The sequence below is a fragment of the Podarcis melisellensis genome (assembly GCF_964234715.1).
Source record: "Podarcis melisellensis genome assembly, chromosome: 3".
Taxonomy (NCBI): Eukaryota; Metazoa; Chordata; class Lepidosauria; order Squamata; family Lacertidae; genus Podarcis; species Podarcis melisellensis.
In genome coordinates this window covers 68,450,887-68,470,755 of record NC_138530.1, presented here as the reverse complement: position 1 = coordinate 68,470,755, position 19,869 = coordinate 68,450,887, and the positions used below count along the sequence as shown (strand labels likewise).

The 19,869-nt window shown below is 44.1% G+C and overlaps 3 protein-coding genes and 1 long non-coding RNA gene across 7 annotated transcripts in view; 3 read left to right on the top strand and 1 right to left on the bottom strand.

The window, feature by feature from the left end:
• The first annotated feature begins 673 nt into the window (after positions 1-673).
• Positions 674-2,224, top strand: DHRS1 (dehydrogenase/reductase 1). Its single transcript, XM_081904998.1, has one exon. It carries the CDS (start codon positions 869-871, stop codon positions 1,856-1,858), a length of 990 nt encoding a protein of 329 aa, XP_081761124.1. The 5' UTR covers positions 674-868; the 3' UTR covers positions 1,859-2,224.
• Positions 2,225-5,051: 2,827 nt separating this feature from the next.
• On the bottom strand, positions 5,052-16,070 carry ZUP1 (zinc finger containing ubiquitin peptidase 1). Of its 4 annotated transcripts, none has more exons than XM_081904990.1 (9): positions 15,921-16,070; positions 13,028-13,138; positions 11,418-11,530; positions 10,378-10,546; positions 9,120-9,308; positions 8,076-8,244; positions 7,241-7,392; positions 5,323-5,540; positions 5,052-5,220 (listed from the first exon to the last, which is right to left on the bottom strand). In XM_081904990.1, the coding sequence occupies exons 2-9, from the start codon at positions 13,107-13,109 to the stop codon at positions 5,173-5,175; spliced, it is 1,140 nt and encodes a 379-aa protein (XP_081761116.1). In that variant the 5' UTR covers positions 13,110-13,138; positions 15,921-16,070; the 3' UTR covers positions 5,052-5,172. The 4 variants fall into 4 exon arrangements, with proteins under 4 accessions (XP_081761116.1, XP_081761118.1, XP_081761115.1 ...); XM_081904992.1 differs by lacking the exon at positions 15,921-16,070 and adding an exon at positions 14,186-14,205; XM_081904989.1 differs by lacking the exon at positions 15,921-16,070 and adding an exon at positions 13,826-14,074.
• On the top strand, positions 6,058-7,095 carry LOC309366447. The gene is made up of 2 exons (XR_014166710.1): positions 6,058-6,764; positions 6,843-7,095. It is a non-coding gene; the product is annotated as an uncharacterized lncRNA (long non-coding RNA).
• The window catches only part of KPNA5 (karyopherin subunit alpha 5), an 18,549-nt gene continuing 13,974 nt past the window's right edge, over positions 15,295-19,869 (top strand). The window contains exons 1-4 of the mRNA XM_081904988.1: positions 15,295-15,521; positions 17,531-17,664; positions 19,072-19,173; positions 19,254-19,353. Of these exons, the coding sequence (XP_081761114.1) occupies positions 15,518-15,521; positions 17,531-17,664; positions 19,072-19,173; positions 19,254-19,353 (340 nt within the window). The 5' untranslated portion in view covers positions 15,295-15,517. The remainder of the gene's footprint in view (positions 15,522-17,530; positions 17,665-19,071; positions 19,174-19,253; positions 19,354-19,869) is intronic.

The following is a 19,869-nucleotide window of genomic DNA, read 5'->3' as shown; positions in this document are numbered from 1 at the left end:
CCACTTGTGTGGGTTCTCTTTACTATTCGCTTGTGGTGGGAACAGGGCTGGATTTAGGTCTGATGAGACCATAAGCTACTAAAGGTAATGGGGCTCTTCATATGTCCAGCTGTCCTTTGTCAACAACAAATTGTCACTGTTTTTTGTGTTGAATATGGACCTTATAGTTATCTAAAGCCATTTGGACATGTTGCCCTGCAACCAGTCCATGCAGAATGTAGGCACCCTATATATAGAAATGAGCAAACCAGTGATATTTTAGGGAGCAGGCTAGCAGGAGCTTACATCACAGAAGCCTACACAACACAAAACACTGTTGCTGTATGCAGCTTTTATTTTATTTCTTTTTATTTTATATTTTGGAAATGTATATCCAGGTTTTTCCCCTTTAATTTTTTTTTGGTGGGGGGCAAGAGTGGGGCCCTAAGCTATAGCTTTTTTAGCTTATACATAAATCCGGCAGACCTGTCAGGAGTAAGCCCTGCGGGTTGTTTCAAGGCGGGTTGCTCCCCACGCTTTGGCAGGGAGGCTTGTCACCCCTGCAAACATTGGGCAGCGGGTAGGGCGGTGGGTAGAGCTCGCCCGGGCCCCTGCCGACCCCTCCCGGTGAAGTAGCGAAGGCGGAGGGAGCGCCGCGTTGGGGAGGCGAAGTGCAGCTTCAAGGATGGCGCGCGCGCGCGTGCCTTCCCCACCGCCCGATCCCGCCCTGCCTGTTCGCGGGAGGAGCCGCGGGGAGGAGGAGGAGGGCCTTTAAGCCGAGCTCCCCAACCGCCCAGACCGGCACTGCAGCTCTGACAACCGCCGCCGCTCCAGCCCGACTGCGGCCTGCACTCTCCTCATCCGCCTGGTAACGCTTCGCCTCGCCGCCATGGCCAAGCCTCTGTCGGGGCAGGTGTGCGTGGTGACGGGCGCCTCTCGAGGCATCGGCAAGGGTATCGCGCTGCAGCTGTCCGGGGCGGGCGCCACCGTGTACATCACGGCTCGGCACCGCGAGGCGCTGGAGGCGGCGGCGACGGAGGTGCGGGCCCGCGGCGGGAAGTGCGTGCCGGTGGTGTGCGACTCGTCCCGGGAGGAAGACGTGGTGGCGCTGTTCGAGCGCGTCCGGCAGGAGCAGGCGGGCCGCCTGGACGTGCTGGTCAACAACGCCTTCTCCGGGGTGGGCTCCATCGTGGAGGAGTTCGGGCTGCCCTTCTGGGAGAGCTCGACGGCCCTGTGGGACCAGATCAACAACGCGGGCCTGCGGGGCCACTACATCTGCACCGTCTACGCCGCCCGGCTGATGGTGCCCGCCGGCAGGGGGCTGGTCGTCACCATCTCGTCGCCCGGAGGGCTGCGCTACATGTTCGACGTGCCCTACGGGATCGGCAAGGCCGCCTGCGACCGCCTGGCCGCCGACTGCGCCGTCGAGCTGCGCCCCTTCGGCGTGGCCTCGGTGGCGCTGTGGCCGGGCTTCGTGCGCACCGAGAGCCTGGCGAAGGAAGTGGAGCACAGGACGGGGCCCATGATGGCGAAGCTGAAGGAGAAGATGGCCTCCATGGGGGAGACCCCCGAAGTGAGCGGGAAGTGCGTGGTGAGCCTGGCGTCCGACCCGCGCGTCATGCGCCACAGCGGGAAGGTGCTCCTCAACCCGGACCTCGCCCGCCTTTACGGCTTCAAGGATGTGGACGGCAGGGAGGTCTTCAACTACCTCTCGGTGCGGGACATCCTCTCGGAGCTGATGCCCAAACTGGCCGGTTTATTCCGCCTCATACCTCGGTTCATCACCATCCCCAAGTGGGCTCTCGCTCTGTATTCTAGCAAGTTTTCCGTTTACCCATCTATCCAGCCGCCTCAGCTTAAATCAAAAAAACAAGCCTAAGAGGTATATTGTGCATCTATGCCTTTAACCTTCTCCGATTGCTGAAAACTTCAATTTGACACTTATTTGGCTGGTGCATTAACTATTTTATTATTACAGTTGTTTGCAATAGAAAGCCCTTCCAAGTTTGAATTTGAAATCATTTTAAGAGGGTTTTCCAGCCTCTTAAAAGGAAGGGCTGATTTCTGCAATATCTTCTTTCTGTGCTTTATAGAAAGCTGTTAACCGGTTTCCTTATAATTCTGTATTCAGTTGTAAGCCCAAGTTCTGACACTTGGGGGTGCATCTTTCATCATTCCTGTATTTTGGATGTGACAGAAGTAGCTTAAAGAAGCTACTCTGCAATTAAATGCATTAGCTCTGAGAGACTTTGTCATAGCTGGCAATACTTTGCTCCTATTTTTTGCCCCTGTGAAACGCACCATTCCTGCCCGCCCCTAAATTTTCTACACGGGGCCTGGTGATATCACTGCATCTTTATTGAAGAGCAAGCACTGTTTTAGATCTGGAAGATCATCCCACTGCAGGAAGGGAGGATAGTTTTGCGCTCTGGGAAAATGCACAAACTGCTCAGGTAATCCAGAGAGTACACACCCTATGCACCCTATGTTTTGCTCTAATATATGTATTGGTATGGGTTAAAAAAAACCTTTGCGATGTCTTAAGCTTCATTTCAAAAGATGTGTGAAATTCTAGGCTTCTTGAGAAAAAAGATGTACTCTGGAACAGACAGAGGTGAGGCATTCTTAACTAGAGGTGAGGAATCTTTTTCATCCAGTGGGCCACATTCTCTTTCGGACAACTTTCTGAGGGCAACAGGTAATAGGCAAAGGTGGGCAAAGCAGCCAATATAAATTTAACTTGGATGTTAATTTTTGCCTTTTACACACAAACATACTCCTATCTCCTCCATACATCCATACAAGCATGAGCACATTATCAGAGTTGAAGGACATATTCCAGCCCTGCAAATACAAAGAGATTCCTCCCACTTTTGTCATACGCTTACTCCACCTCAGTTCTGCTCTTTGCTTTTCATAGGAAAGGGGCTAAGGTATATCAGCATTTTTCTGCCTCAAACCTTTGAGGATCTGCTGTGTTACTTTAAGAGATGAAGGAACAGAGAGGTGAGTTTGTTGGGGAAACTCCATTACATGCACCCTAAAGGGCCCATTAGAAAAAAAATAAAAGCAACTTCAGGTAGAAGTCATTTTAATAGTGGTGAGAAACAAAACCTTTTCCACTCACCTTTCTTTATATAGATTGTGTGTGCCCTCTGCTCTCCCCCACCCTTTGTTTTTCGGTTGGTGATATGTTTGCAATAATAAAAGTAAGTTACATCTAATCTCTCCAATACCAACTACTTTTGAAAATGAAAAGTTTCAGTTAAATAGCAGACATGGCACAGCTGCCGTGGACTTTACTCTCCCTTTATCTCTAATTTGATACTGAGAAACTGGTTCCAACAATAGCTGGTCTACATCCAGATTTGGTTTTGTAATAACTGCATTAGCAAAAAATGTTATGACATTTGTATCCCATCTAGAGAACCAATACTGATAAAACCAGTTAATATAAATCTCCTTCCACAATCCCCCTTGCTTGGCCTGCCAAGGCACTGACCTCAAACTGTCAGTTTTGGGAAGAAAGCAACTGACTGTAGTGGTAAGGGATAAAACTATCCCTTACCAACTGCCGAGCTGGTTAATGCTTCACAATGATGCTACATGTATCCTACAGAGGTTTCGTTACCCAATTGCCCAGTTTCTGAATATTTGCTTCCAGCGTTTTGCTGTGCAACACTCTATACCAATCACTGTTGGAAGTTGTGTAATTCATGCCTGGCATCATCACCTGCTTGGAAGCTCATTTGTATTAGCACTTAAAACAGCAGCTGACTTGGAAAATGCAGAGGGATGGTGGTAAGCAAGTTTAAGCCAGCCTTGGGTCTTCTAGCACTGCCATGCTATTGCTGTCTCCCTCCAAGCGAAGGAAGAAAGGAGAGGGGTTGCATGTTGAGCATGTCCATCAAATAACAAATATGGTAAATTTAAGTACAGACAGCTGGGATACAAAAGGCTCAAGCGGTACAGCCTAAATGCTTATAGGCACATGTGTTAACCAGCACGTGCAAACAAGAAAACATTTTAAGACACAGGTGGGAAGTCATGGGCCTCCAGCTGTTGTCCCATCAACTTCAGCCAGCATGACCAGTGATTTAGGGAAGTTGTAGTTCATCAACATCTTCATAATCACAGGTTGCTTCTTCCTGCTCCAAAAGTAGCTAAGGAGGCATTACTTAATCTCCTGTAGATTCTTCCCATTTAATTATGGCTTTATTGCAGCTGAAACCTGCAGTTGACAAGATGTTCTCAAGAGTTTACTTGAATTACATTGTAATTATAATGTAGAGATAATTATAATTAGAGATGCAATCCTGAACACTTCCACCCAGACCAGTAATACAAGTTCTAGGCAGTCTTGAGTGGGATGCTAGATTATGCTGCAATTATTTTAATAGACTGTCTATGTCAGACATACGCAGCTTGGTTAAACATTCCAAAGAAAAGTACTTCAGATCTTTTTAAAGGCATACTAAATGCAACTTGTAGCCTGGCTGTTAAATCCCTGCACTTTTTGTTCTTGCCTGAAGTGGCTTGGAAAACTAAACACACTGTGCAGTCGAGTGAGTTGAGGGGTTATAGGAATACTGGCTGCATCAACATGTTGACACCAACTTTTCAGCTGCCCTGTGATCTTACAGCCTTTGATAGTCTTACTCTGCTTGCCTAGGAACTTACAGGATCCTATAATACCAGAGGTAAAATGTACATTTAAGGGAAGTGGGGCAACTGTAATTCAAGCCAAAGTAAACTTTCTGTTGTGAGAGATCCCACTAATCCAGAAATTTCATTATTTATTTCTTTTATTCCCTTTGGGGACTTCCTGCTGCACCCCCTCTAGTATAAGGGCTGAGTTAGCCATTTTAGAATATGTCAAGTACTGTAGTATGTGGCAGACTTTGGCTGGTTCTGTATTAGCACATAAATATTTTTTTTCTCTGAAACACTGAAAAGAGCAGCACAGTATTGTTGCCTGTCACACATATTTAAAAATAGTTTGCTATAATGACTTGGTAATTTAGGATTGCACCTTTCCTCAATCTGATACAACAAATCACATGCCAACAAGCCATTTCCCCCCAACGTTTATTTTTAAGTCTTAAAAAGTTTTATGTACATTGTTCAAGAACCTATGTGAATGCACCAGAATCTCTCCTGCAGCTTCCTTGATATTCTTCAGGATTCCTAATTTCAAGAAATCCGCTGAGCCACGAAGCGCTGAGAAGCCTGCCTACGAGTCTTAAGTGGGAGACAAACAAGAGTTAGCGTTGACACTTTTACTTACACCACAGTAGATCACTAAGATATTTAATCAGATGGGCTCTTATCTGTAATACTCACAACTTTTTCCTCCGCTGACAGTACACCGTCTATGGCCACAAGCTGATACTGTTTATGTTTTAAGTTGCCCACAAATCTTCGAAGCAATCTGAGACTGTTCCCATCTATGCCTTTTAAGAGTTTTTGCATCTCTTGTGAGGGGCAACCTGGATCGAACATCAGTAGGCACACAGTTTTGTTCTTCCTTTCTTCTATTCCAATAATAGTACGACTATGACCTATTTAAAAAAACAACAACACACCCATCAAGTATACATTTCTGCTAACACACGGTCTACGAACCCCTTAAGCAAAACCCCAAACTGCTGTACAGAATTGCAATATATAACTCAATGCTTACATAGATAATTGTAATTGTTAGAAAAACAAATTACTTGTACAGTGGTGCCCCGCAAGACAAACGCCTCGCAAGACGGAAAACCCGCTAGACGAAAGGATTTTCCATTTTGGAGGCGCTTCGCAAAATGAATTTCCCTATGGGGTTGCTTCACAAGACGAAAAAATCTTGCGAGTTCCCACGGTTTTTTCCGCTTCCCCCCCTTTTCCTAAGCCGCTAAGCCGCTTAACAGCTGATCCGCTGATAAGCCCCTGATCAGCTGATCGCTAGAAGCCGCTAGACCGCTGTAGCGCTAATCCGCTAAGCTGTCAATGGGCTTGCTTTGCAAGACGAAAAAAACGCTAGACGAAGAGAATCGCGGAACGGATTCTTTTCGTCTTGCGAGGCACCACTGTATAAATGTTTTTTCAGGTAAGTTTTATTTTAAAAATCTACTGTTTTCTCTCTGACTTTCAAAGCAGCTCATAGCAAAAACCATCCCCTCAAATCCGTTAATATACCAAATAAAACAAAACAAAACCCACTAGTCTAAGCCCCTGCAATGCAGGAATCTCAACTACAACATACATGACAAATGACCATCCAACCTCTGCCTAAAATCTCCAAGTAAGGAGAGTCCAACACCTCTCGTAGGAGCTTTTACTATCAGAAAGTTCTTTCTTGTGTTTAGTTGGAATCTCCTTTCTTGTAATTTGAATCCATTGGTATAGGCTAGCAGGGATCAGCAAACTTTTTCACTGTCCCTCAGACCTTGTGGGGGGCCGGACTATTTTTTTTTGGGGGGGGTGAACAAATTCCTTTGCCCCACAAATAACCCAGAGATGCATTTTAAATAAAAGGACACATTCTACTCATGTAAAAACATGCTGATTCGTGGGCCGGATTTAGGAGGCGATTGGGTCGGATCCGGCCCCCGGGCCTTAGTTTGCCTACCTATGGGCTATAGTCTCCAGAGCAGGAGAAAACAAACTTGTTCCATCCTCCACATGTGGCAGCCCTTTAAATATTTGAAGATGGCTATCACATCTCCTTTCAGTCTCCCCTTATCTGGGCTAAACATAACTCCCTCAACCGTTCCTCGTAAGGCTTAGTTTCTAGACTCCTGGTCATCTTGGGCACCCTCTGCAAACGTTCCAGCTTGTAAATATCCTCCTTAAATTGTGGTATCCAGAATTGATCACAGTATTCCAGGTGTGGTCTGACCAAGGCAGAATAGAGAACTACTATGACTTCCCTTGATTGGGACACTACAATTCTGTTGATACAGCATAGAATATGCTTTTTTTCCACCCCTGCTACATCACACAGTTGACTCATGTTAAGCTTGTGGTCTACAATTACAATCTTTTTTGTAAACTACTTTGAGGAGGTTTTTTTGTTTTTGTTTTTACAACTGAGAAGTGTATAAATTTTATGAAATAAATAATACAATTATATTTGAGAATTACAGTTAAGAAGACATTCCACTGCTCTTCCAGGAAGCATAATTCATAAAACAAAAACTGGACATGGGGACAGCAGTAATGCATGAGTAACACAGCTGAACGTTTAGAAAAGAGAGAAGTGGAAAGTTTCGCTGACCTTGGTGCTGAAGGTAGATTGGTGGCTTGGGAGTACACACAACCTTTGAACTGTTTTCCTTGTCTGCCGAGTAATAGTTGAAAACCCATTCCAACAAACGAGGATGTGTTCCTGCAGGGCCTGTTGGCTGGTGAAAATCAATGACCTGACACCTATAAGGCAGTTTAAATGAAGCCTTTATAAACTGTTACAATGTCAGATAGCATCGTTTGTTTAGTGCATTAGTCACCAAGTTCTACCACTGTTATAATTTTTTTGCCTCGGCTGTAATAACAATGGTCACATTTGTGAGTTTGTAGTAGCACATATTACTTCAAGTACTTCAAGTTACTTCAAGTACACAGCTCCCCCTAGTGTGAGAATGATCTTTTACTTGATACTTTTTTTAAAAAAACCCTTCCTGCAATGTTAATCTGGGTGGCTTTTTTCTTTTTCTTTTTTACTACCTAATTGTTACTTGCCCTGATTTGAAACACTAATGAATGGGATATATATGTTTTATAAATAAATATACAATTGAAATGAAAGCATGCTGTAGCAAGCAATAACTTTGCACCATTTATACATGGAAGAACTTTGGAAGTAGCAATCTTCTTTTAAAAAGAGAGTTGCAAGGAAAGATGCAAGAAGGAAGTTCCTAGGCAACTGATTGACCAATTGCCAACACAATTTTTCCCTTAAGTATTTCATGTTCTTATTCTCCTGGAAATGCAATCTCTATATAGGACCAGTTCGAACTTGAATTTCTGTGATATTCACATAAAATCACTCTCATAATTGGTGTCATGTGCTTGAAACTAAAACCTTTTTACTTCCTTTAATAGGCAGCACTTACTTTATCCTGAGAGAAGTTAAAAGTGAATAAATTTCACATGCTCCTATCCATGCCTTAGTTCCATGTAATCTGCTGTTGAAATGAGAAGCTCCTTGTGGGTCAAAGCCTTCTTTCCAAGCATCTTCAATCAATGACTGAATTTTTGGAATGCATGGAATTGATGAATTATCTAAAACAACAACGGGACAACATTCAAGTTGCAGCTATGAAAAGGCAAAACCAAAGTTACAATAGATTTCTAAGTGTCCTGAAGTGGAACAGCCTTTACTGTTGGGGAATTACTTCCTCTTGTTTGACATAAAAGCTTTCCAGCAAAAAAGGATATCAGTGGGAAGGACTTCCCCTAGACCTGAGCCCGAGTAAGGCCTAAGGACGTATAGTTAAAGCCATGGTTTTCCCAGTAGTGATGTATGGAAGTGAGAGCTGGACCATCAAGAAGGCTGATCGCCGAAGAATTGATGCTTTTGAATTATGGTGCTGGAGGAGACTCTTGAGAGTCCCATGGACTGCAAGAAAATCAAACGCATTCATTCTTAAGGAAATCAGCCCTGAATGCTCACTGGAAGGACAGATCGTGAAGCTGAGGCTCCAATACTTTGGCCACCTCATGAGAAGAGAAGACTCCCTGGAAAAGACCCTGGTGTTCGGAAAGATGGAGGGCACAAGGAGAAGGGGACGACAGAGGACGAGATGGTTGGACAGTGTTCTTGAAGCTACAAACATGAGCCTGACCAAACTGCGGGAGGCGGTGGAAGACAGGAGTGCCTGGCGTGCTCTGGTCCATGGGGTCACGAAGAGTCGGACACGACTAAACAACTAAACAACAAAAGGCCTAAGGAAGTTATGATCTGGACAGGGAAAGGTTCATATTCTGCAGGCTCATTTTCAAGCTATAAAATTGAAAAAACTGTTCTTGTATCCACCAATTTTTAACCTATATGATGCAGATATTGTAATATACGTCAGCATAGGAACACATTTTTAGCAAGCGCTCAGGCTGGCAAATGTGCCACTGGCAGCACAATTCCATGCAAAAATACCCACCTTTCAAGCACTCTTCATAGGTACTGTTTCTCAAGAGGGAAGAAAGCAGCATTTGGAAGTTCCTATAACCGCAGCCCCAACCTCTGTCTCCTAAAGAACAATGGAAGTGATCTACTCCTGTAGAAAGCCATACACGCTTTATGTCTTTACATTCATTCTGATAGTACTGGCACAGTACTTCAGTAATTCCTGATTTTAAAAAGGGGAGACAGGGAGAGAAAGAGACTTAAGTTTATGCAAGTCTATTTACTGATGATACATCAACAACAGTCACACAATGTGCAAGATGCAACCAGTATGGAAAAAGTAATAATAATGACTGCCGAATTCTACATAACTGTACAAAGAGCAGGGAACAAGTAGTGAATAGTTTAACATGCTGACAGAAGACATGGCTCCAAGCCTGTTCCTCAGCTATAGATTTACTATCCTGTGTTAGGCAAGTTGTCCAAGGCCTTATGGTGAATGAAGAGAGACTAAGGCACGTGCAACTAAGAGTGCAAAGTAAGTGACACACAGCATGAGTGAATTTAATGATTATCTCAATTTTAAAGCTAAACCAGGCAAAAACCACAAGAGTGGCAAACTAGTCACGCAAGAAGAACTGACTGAAGCCAAGAGTAAAGATATAATATGTGAAACCTGTGATCACGACTGTGCCGTCAGACAAGGAAGTTGCAAGTTTGAAGGGCTGACAAGGCAAACAGCCAGTCACCACCACTGTACAGCTTTATTTAAGCAGAGTGTTTCCTTAATGAAGGTGTCAAATCATTACAGGAGACTAGGTGTAATATATTAAGATACTGCGAACCAAGCAGAAACAAGACAGCATTTGGTCATAATTACTGAGAAAGTTTTATGAAATCATTCACCCTTAGCTAGATAGCAAGCCTACCATATACACCAGAGAACTGCAGTATGTTTCCGGTTACTATTTGCGAAGGTTGGCAAAAACCATGATGACTGCCGGTTCTCTACTTTGAAATTTGTCATGGTATTTAGATAAAACATTTAGACAATTTATAACCTATTTTTGAATCGTGATTTTAAATCTACCTGAGAGCCATTATCTTTAATATGGATTGTAGGAATTGCCATTCTTAGCTCCTGTCTAAAGGTCCATACTCTTATTTCTCTGCAGGCAGAAAAAAATTATTTTGCAATCTGCAGCACACTTATTGAACAATGGCTTTTGGCAAAATGATTTTTAGACACCTCAGTCAGAGGTGAAGAAACTCACACATTTTTAATTACTCACCCGAAGTCTTTGTCTTTCCATCATCAATACCAAAAGCCAGAGATTCCATCATGTCAGCTTTTCTCCTGTGATAGTCAGATGGGGTCATTCTCCCAAAAGCCACTTCCTTTTCCATATTTTTTAGTGACTGCTGCTTATATCCCCCGGAGCCATCCAAGCCGTATTGCCTCTGTTAAGGATATATTATACTTTTAAGCCTTTAAGCAATAAGAAGTCTTAGCAGTTCCTGGAGAAAGAAGAATTGTTAGCGCATGCAATCCTGCTTCAACCTTGCACAGAGGAGAGAATGCAAGAGAACCATGGAAGTTGATTCAGAACACAAAGCTGCCCATTTAAGGGTTAAGCGGAACCTTTGTAGTAACTATAACCAGAATACCCTTTTTCAATGGTATGATGTATTTATGTATGTATTTTTCAATGTCATTGGGGACCTTTTAGAGAGCAAGTGACTAATAAACTTAATAAATTATATCTACACACACACACACACACACACTTTATGGTATACATACACACACACACACACACACACACACACACACACACTTTATGGTATACATACACACACACACACTCATATGCACTCTTTATGGTATTTCTCTAAAGAAATAAGAATAAATATTACAATTTGTACTGCTTCTGAACTAGGATAGTACAGCTTGAAAAATCTAGGCACAAAATTCCATGATAATTAATAAGAAACAGCCAATTATCTACAGAGTCATTCTTTGTGATGAATTCTCAGAAGAGAAATTACTCACATTTCTACTTGTAACCTCTGAACGCTGGAAGTCTCTGCACACTTGTCTCTACAGTTTTCCTTTTAAAGTTTGGGAACCTCTGACCTAGCTTATAAAATGCATCCTGACCAAAGGCATTAGGCTCTCTGCTCAACCAACTGCTACCGAGAGACACTTAACGATAAACATTAATTCTTTATGCACAAAAGAAATACATAAATGTATCACACATTTACAAAACACTCCATATATTTACAAGCTATACCGAAGTACATTGCAACTAGAACACCGATACCACACCTGTAGCTTTTGGAAATCTTCTCTTTCTTGTTTTGCTGCTGCTGCTCTTCTTTGCCTGTCTTCCTCATTCTGGAGATGCTGTGCCAATTCTAGGTCAGTAAAGTTTCTTTCCACTGTCATGCAATATTATATAAAATAAAAGTCTAATGAATATTTCGGAGCTACAGCCACATAACAATTGGTTATGTTGTACATTACGTTTGCCATAGAAGACCTGCCATATTTGATGATGTTGAATATTTCTGAAAATTCCAGGTTTTTATCAATAACCTGTATGTTTTAAATTTGCAGCACAATCCTATGTCCATTTACTGAGAAGCTAAGTCCCATTGTGCTTATATTGGGCTGACGTCTAGCAGAGTGTACAGAATTGCAACTTCAATTACCTACATTCCTAGGCAGAATGTATTATTTAATACCATTCATAGTCACCTAGATCACAGATTTAAACCCAGCTTCTCACTTGTAGTTCAGATATGATACATACAAATTGGTTAAACACATTAATATGGATGCTCTATTTAGCTGTAAATGAACAAAATATATGTCTGTCTAACCTTGCTGCTTTCTGTTTCATTTCCTCTACACAGCATATCTGTAATGCCTTGCTCCACACCCATCCCGAGCCCACAAATGAATAGTAGCTAATGCTGCGGAGATTTTGCTCATTGCAGCCCATTTGTACCTGTCTGTTTAGCTAAGGACCCAGCATTTTTGAGAAGTGAGGACCAGTAAGTTAATTCCTTGGTAGAGCCTCCCGCAGTTTGGTCAAACTCATGCTGGTAGCTTCTCCTTGTCCCCTTCTCCCCTTATCTTTCCCAACATCAGGGTCTTTTCCAGGGAGTCTTCTCTTCTCATGAGGTGCCAAAGTATTGGAGCCTCAGCTTCACAATCTGTCCTTCCAGTGAGCACTCAGGGATGATTTCCTTCAGAATGGATAGGTTTGATCTTCTTGCAGTCCATAATATTGATAATTTGGGAACCGGTCAAGTTGCAGAGTCCACCAAAATGGGCTTAGGGGGTAATCCTCTCAATGAAATACAAACACGATTGTAGATCCAGGGCCTGGATCTCTGTGCCTGTGGTGACTAACCAATCCTTGGTTCCCAGTACCAAAACCATGATAAGTACCTCACTTGTGCCCAAAACAGTTATTTCTTTTAAGGCAGCCTTAACTCATTACATTTGATTGAAGGCCACTGATTCGGCTTTTAAGAAGTTGCTTATGCTTGTATTCAGATTTAACCGTGCTATGTTAAAAAACAAAAATATGTGATTTGTGTTTTAATCGACTCCTCAAATGTCTTTTTTAATTCAGTTTTTTATCCACCCAGGGCACAGATATATGCTATTTAGGTGTCTCTACTAATACAGTCTCTAGCTTTAGAGGAAAGAGACATACAAAACAAACTTGCTACCAGTTCTGAAAGTGTTGTTGTTGTTATACTGCATTGTTTTCTACTTTTTTAGCATGATATATGAAGTTCCAAGTCATATGATTTCATGTTACCTTGCATTATTTGGATAATACCAGCTTCTCCTGAATGAAACATTACATCTTTCGTCAATACACAAAATATGTCTTTCCTATTTTGGAATCTTCCCCTTACCTTCTAAAAAGGTGCATTCCTCCAAGTGTAATTCAACATGTTCCTGCAGTATTGGGTAATCAGTACAAACAAGGTTGCACATCGGGCATTCATACAGCTCCTGACCATTTTCTGCATTAAAGCAAAGTATTAAGAGTAAATGATGAGGTCACTGCATATTCTTCTGTTGGAAAGAAATGCTTGCTTGCTAAGCTCATACCTAGAAGGCAGTTCCAAGTTTGGGGGAGTCCCTTGGTAGTTACTGCTCTTGAGTGCTAGATGGCTTGGAGCTGCCAATGTCTTAAAATTGTAGCTCTGTGAGGAATAAACTGAAGTACTCAGACCAAGGGAAAGACTGTTTTTAGTGTGCTTTGAAGATATTGTGTATGGGCAAAGGAAAAACAACAACAGTACATATTAATGAAGAGAGTTTGGAAATTGAGGGCCAAGCTCCTTTTGCCCCTCACCCCCCATATACATACACACCCACACCCACACCCACCCACCCACCCACACACACACACCCCTATGAGCATGAGAGCTCATAGGCATATATATATGAGAGAGGCTCTGCTCTCATGCTCACAGGCAGCACGAGAGCACGGTGGATCCTGCTGCCCTACATAAGCGCCTGACGTTTATAAAGCCAGACCCATATTCCGACCAGAGACCGTTCCCACGTGCATATCAATCTAGCGGGCGACTCGCACGCGTGAAAATGCGGTCGCACGTCTCTCTCGACCCTCCGCACGCAAATGATTCATTTTCAAGCCAGACAGCTCCGAAATGTGAAGCGACATCCCTCCAGGTCTCACTCACCGCGGGCGGGAGAAGGCGGCGGTGCGCGGGCTCCAGCGGACGGGGCCCCCTGCAGAAGCCGCTGCTGTCCCTGCCGGGCTTTGCCGGAGAACTCCATCTCTGCGCCCTTCCCGGCGGGAGCCACGCCCCCTTGGCACGAGGCGGATATAAACACCTCGACACCTACCGCGGCTGCCAGGAGCCCAGCGCGAGCGGAGAAGAGCCCACGGCATACGTCGCCCAGACGCGCGCGCGCGCGCACTCCCGGCTCTATCCTTTCACGTGACTCCTAGACTTACTAAAACGGGAAACAAGCCTACACTTTCGTTTCACGGGCAGCCGCTGTGTAACCCGACACTTGCGCACGCGCAGTTTACGCACGCTCCCCAGAAGAGTCTATGTTGGCTTTCCCCAACGAGGTGCCGTGGAGATGCTTTGAGCTACAGCTCCCATTCTACTGCGCGGACTTCCCGTAGGCATCATCTGGTTGCGGAGACAGGATGCTGGTTCCTGCAGAATTCCACGAAGGAAACGAAGTATAAGCAAGAGAGCGAACTTCTAAACTAAACTTCTTTTAGTTTTCCGCAACCTACTGGATATGATTTGGACCGAAAGTCGTGCAACAGTTGCAGCCCAAAAATATCCAGTAAGGTACCAGGTTGCGGAAAACTGACCTACAGAGATCTCTTTCTTGCTTATATTTAGTTTCCTCTTTGAAGCTCTCAAAAGTATAATTAGGTGGGGGTGTCATGGAACGCAAAAGGGCTTCTGGGTAGACATGGTTAGGACTGCACTGTTAGTCCTTCTTTACTAGTGTATATTTACAGGGCCGGATTTAGGTATGCTGAGGCACTAAGCTACTGAAAGTAATGGCGCCTTATATGTCCAGCTGCGCTTTGTCAACAACAAATTGTCGCTGTTTTTTGTGTGTTGAATATATGCTATATGAATATATGCAACCAGTCCATGCAGAATGTAGGCACCCTATATATAGAAATGAGCAAACCAGTGATATTTTAGGGAGCAGGCTAGCAGGCATGGCCCATTATTTACATCGTAAGAGCCTACACAGCACAAAACACAGTTGCTGTATGTAGGTTTTATATGTTTTTAATCTTATATTTTGGAAATTTACATCCAGTTTTTTTCCCCTTTATATTTTTTGGGGGGCCCAAGAGTGGGGCCCTAAGCTTTAGTTTGTTTAGCTTATATGTAAATCCGGCACTGCGAGCCAATTAATCGCTTCCCTGCAACGATAGAAACCTACCGACTCCTTCTCCCACCCCTCTCACGAGAGCGCCTTTATCTCCCTCTTATCATGGGTAGCTGGGAAGGGGTTATTATGGTGGTTTCGATCACCAGACAGTTCCGTCGCGCCTGTGCCTTGTTTCGCTCTGCTTTTTCCCCGCAGGCGGAGCAAAACGTCACCTAGCTAACCCGCGAGCTAAGAGCCGCGTGTCGCTCTTCCGCTGCTGCCTAGCTCTATGGGCGTGCCTTCCGTGGGCCGCGGGAGAACCGCGAGCCCCGTTTCTCGCCATTGGCGGCTCCGTTCCCCCTCCGCGCGCGCGCGCTGGCGCGCGGGTGGTGCTGGGCGGAGGGGAGATAGAAGAGGAGGGACCGGCTTCTTCGGCGCGCCTGGAGCCGCCATCTTGGACGGCGAATCCGCCCGCTCTGCTGCTCTGCGGAGGGGAAAGCGGCGGGGGGCTGCCCGCAATGGGTGCGTGAGTGTGAAGGAAGGGGCGCGGGGCGAGCTCCTTCCTGCCACTGGATTCCGGGGGGCGGGAGGAAAGGAGGATGGCTCAAAATGCAAGGGACGCTTTGCTGCCTCCGCATCCCTTTTTCTTTTAAAGGACGCTGGCGCTGCTTCCATATCTCCTGCCGACCCACAGGCGTGCGGGACAGTGCTGCACCCCCCTCCCCACCCCCTTTTGGGGCTGTTGCGTTCGGGTGGGAAGCCCACGGGCAACTCATGGCTGCGGTCCTGTGCGCGTAATCCACACTGACATCGGTGGGAGTCATTTCCGAGCAAATATGTGTATATATAGGGCATATGCACGCGCGCGCACACATATATATCTGTCTATATTAATAACTGGTTTGCAAGTGCTATTCTTACCTTCGTTTTTTCACGCGATCTTCCCCTACTTGCTGGTCCTGGTGCTCCACGAGGCGGGGACTCGGCCGTCTTGTTTTGACGGGGATTCCCCTGGCACGGGCTTCCTCCCCAGGAATCTGCCCGTTTGATTTTGGTGATTTGTACTTGCTGGTTGCCTTTGAGGCAGGACGTAGGGCAGGGGTAGGTTTTTTGCGGGAAACAACAAAAACGACACTCTTAACACGCTCTAGAATTCTAAGAATTCTCGTCGCCTGTCAAGCGCCACCGCGCCGCCCCCCCAAAACCATTGGGGGGGTAGGCGGGAGGGTCCCTGGTGACTAAGACACCCCAGTAGCCTTCAGGCAGCAGCGCCCAATGTGACCCTCTTTCCACATTTGCCAATGGGACCACCTGCCACTTTGCACTCCTTCAGGGAGGAAATCAGGGACATGTCAGTAATCAGGGGCCCTGGGACTTGTAGATCTGGCCCTGAATGACCAAGGCTGTGTTGGGTGATTTGGCCACACAGCTGTCAAACAATTCCCAGCCTTCCCCCCAACTTTGGAGCTAGTGGTGTCATGGTGCAACAGTCCAGCAATCTCCACCCACCTCTGCAGCTTCAAAATGGGAAGACAGTGCTGCTGGTCACACTTGCCAGAGGGTGGCACCTCACTTGCCATGGCGAGCAGATTTATTCAATAGCTGCCCGTAATTTTTAAATAGTATGGGGGTGACAACTTTTCGTCTTTCTGTAATTGTGTCTTGTTAACAGCAGCTTGAGGTGAGGACTTGAGCATGTGATGCACGCGCTGTGACAAGCTTCCTCCTGCTTACTGTATATCAAGCAACTCTTAAAGGCTAGTTTCTTCTAGTCCACTGGCAACCCTAACTATACATTTGATGTCTGGCACCTAATTTTTTGAAGTGATTCAGTTGAAGATCCTTGTATCTGAGATGTTTTGAACATTTTGTCTTTGAATTAAGTTTGTGATGTCAATTCATGTAAGAAACATTCACATAGATTTCCATCAACTTCCTGTAAATTGGAACGCTTTATAATATCTTGTTTAAGATCTTCTGCCCCATGCACCCTTTCTGTTTGAAGTATGCTTGGTGGCAACAGGTGGTAGTGCCCTCTCAGGAGTGGTGCCCTTTTTTGAAACTAAAAAAAAACACAAATGCTGCAATCTTTCCTCATTGGAGACTTGCTCCAGCTGCTTGTTCACGTATTGTAAAGCTGTATCTGGTAGTAGCAGAAATTCCTGTGTTACATGCTGATGTTGCCTACCCAGACATAATAATATGCAGAACAGTAAATATTCATATATTCTTTCTAGGGCCAGATTCACACCGTATATTTAAAGCACATCCAGCACACATTTAAAGCACATGACTTGCCCCAAGGAATCCTGAGAACTGTTGTTTGCTAAGGGCCCTTAGAACAGTAGATCTGTAAGGGGAAAACTACAGTTCCCAGGATCTTTAGTGGAAGCAGTATGTTTTAAAAGTGCATTGAATGTTCTTTAAATGTGAGGTGTGGATTGGACCTAGGTTATCGCCTCTTGTTACCTTGGACTTGACTGGCAGTCCAGAGAAGAAAATGCAATCGATTCTCTTGCTCTTTATTGTAGATACCATGGCAAGCCCAGAAAAGGATCACTACAGAATGAAAAGTTATAAAAACAATGCCCTCAATCCCCAAGAGATGCGGCGACGAAGAGAAGAGGAAGGTATTCAGCTTCGTAAACAGAAAAGGGAAGAACAAGTAAGTCTTTAAAGATTATGGGAGGGATTCGGTATCACGCTAAGGTGATCATTCCATCAGCACAAGCATTTTTGCTTGCCATACAGAGCTCACTTCCTTTCCTCCCTTGTGCTTTTTTTGGGGGGGGGGGTTCTCTTGACCCTCCCAAGCAGATTTGAGGGGTAGCGGTAGGGGAAAAGCCTTGTTTTGCTGGGAGTAGTCATGGCACTAGCTTTCTCTAGCACAACAACTTAGTTGAATCTGGCCCTATGCCTGCAATCCAAGTTACCTGGAAGTAAATCTCATTTAATTCAGCGGAACTTATCTCTGCATAGATGTGCATAGGATTTTGTTATTAAATGTGTGTCTTGTTTAGTGATCGTTTGTTGTTTAGTGATTGTCTTGCTTGTTAGCCACCTTTTTTTGGCTGAATTGCAGAATAAAAGACTTATGGATAAATAAGTGACATTATTCGGTTTAGGAGAACTGTGCATCTATACATATGGAAGTATGTTACCGTGGTCTGCTAAACCAAGAGGCATTAGGGAGCCGACGAAACCTCAGCTTTTGTGATGTACTGTCAGTTGTTTTTACTACCCAAAGAAAGCCCTTATTTGCTAACACACCACTGTGTTTTTATTTGTGGTATTCCTCTACTTGCATATAGACCCATGTTTACAGTAAGTGATTGTTGTGCATATATATTTGGGTTTGGCATTTAGAAAAGTAGTGTTAGTGTTTAAAGATATTTTATTTTAACTGTAGAGGATATTGCCTTGCGGATCAGCCCAAGGGCAGCTGTTTTTCAGTAGCCTGCCAGGTGCATTTGGACACAAATAGAACATGATGGTGTTTGCCGTCTTGTTTGTTCTCAGCATCTGGTGTCAGAACTGTATTTGTTTGAAAAATGCAATAGGGCACATCAGGACAATAAGTTATTGGTCCACAGTAAATTTGCCCACTTTTCCCTTCCCCCACCAAAATCTAACTCTCGAGACAGAGAATTATTAGCTACTAGATAAAATAGCTTTAGGTTTACAATGTTGAATTTTGGAGTTTGTGTAATACGCCTAAACTGGAAACCTTCTACGGCCAGTTCAGATATGCGTAGAAGCCAAGACTGAGATCAGGTTCAGGTTGTGGAATTATATGTATTGTCTCCCCTCTGCTGCAAAATTTGATCCGGCTCTTCTATGATCATTACCAAATTGAGTTAAAATGTAACTGGGTGTGTGCTTAAACCTTTATTGAAATCCCTGATTTTAAAGAGGCTGTCAGAGGAAGCGAATGATTTTCGTGTTTGAACAACTTGGAAATGGAGTTGGTTGATCAAATGGGTTTTAAAATTGAGGGTTATTTATGTAAACAAATTTTAAATGCAGTTCTCTCCCTCCTCAATCTGAAAACAAACCTGATTTTTTTTCTTAGTTATTTAAACGCAGAAATGTTGCTCTACTGGGAAATGAAGAGTCAATGCAAGAAAGTCCAATCCAGGATCCTGATGTGAGCTCTACAGTGCCTATTCCTGAGGTAAATTACCCCCAACAGACAGAGCATTTTGACAGTTGTAGCTGAAAGATGTCAGGGTGATAACGGCTTTTACTTTTTAGGAAGATGTCATTACCTGTGATATGGTGCAGATGGTTTTCTCAGAAGATCCCGACCAACAACTTGCAGCTACTCAGAGATTTAGAAAACTGCTTTCTAAAGGTAATTTGTATTTTTTTCCATAGAAAATGGAAGTTGTGAATGTTATTCCCACGGGTTCAAATTGCATTGGGGGCGGGGAACAGATTTATTTTTAAAAGTTTGTTGGACTGTGGTCTGTGTTTTTCATCACATGAGTGCCTGTATTCATTCAGAAATAATGGCTGAATGCCAAAACTCACTCTATGAAAACAAAACAAAACGGTAGCAGGACAGCAACTGCACGCTTCACTTAATATCCCACTGTTCTTTGCAGCTCCAGTAATTCATCTAGTTTGTTGTATGGGACTTAAAACTAATTGTTTTTATTGGATGTACTCAAAGTTGAGTGTTCTGTTACTGCAGTAATCTTATTTGTATCAACTGTGTTGAAATTATTTTCATAAATTGAACTAGTGACAAAAATAATTTGGAACTCTGCTTGCGCACAAACACACACATCCCAACCACAGGATTATGCTGCTGGGCCCCGTGAGAGGTTCATTTTGGGCTTAGGAGCTGAGCACCCATGGCCACAAA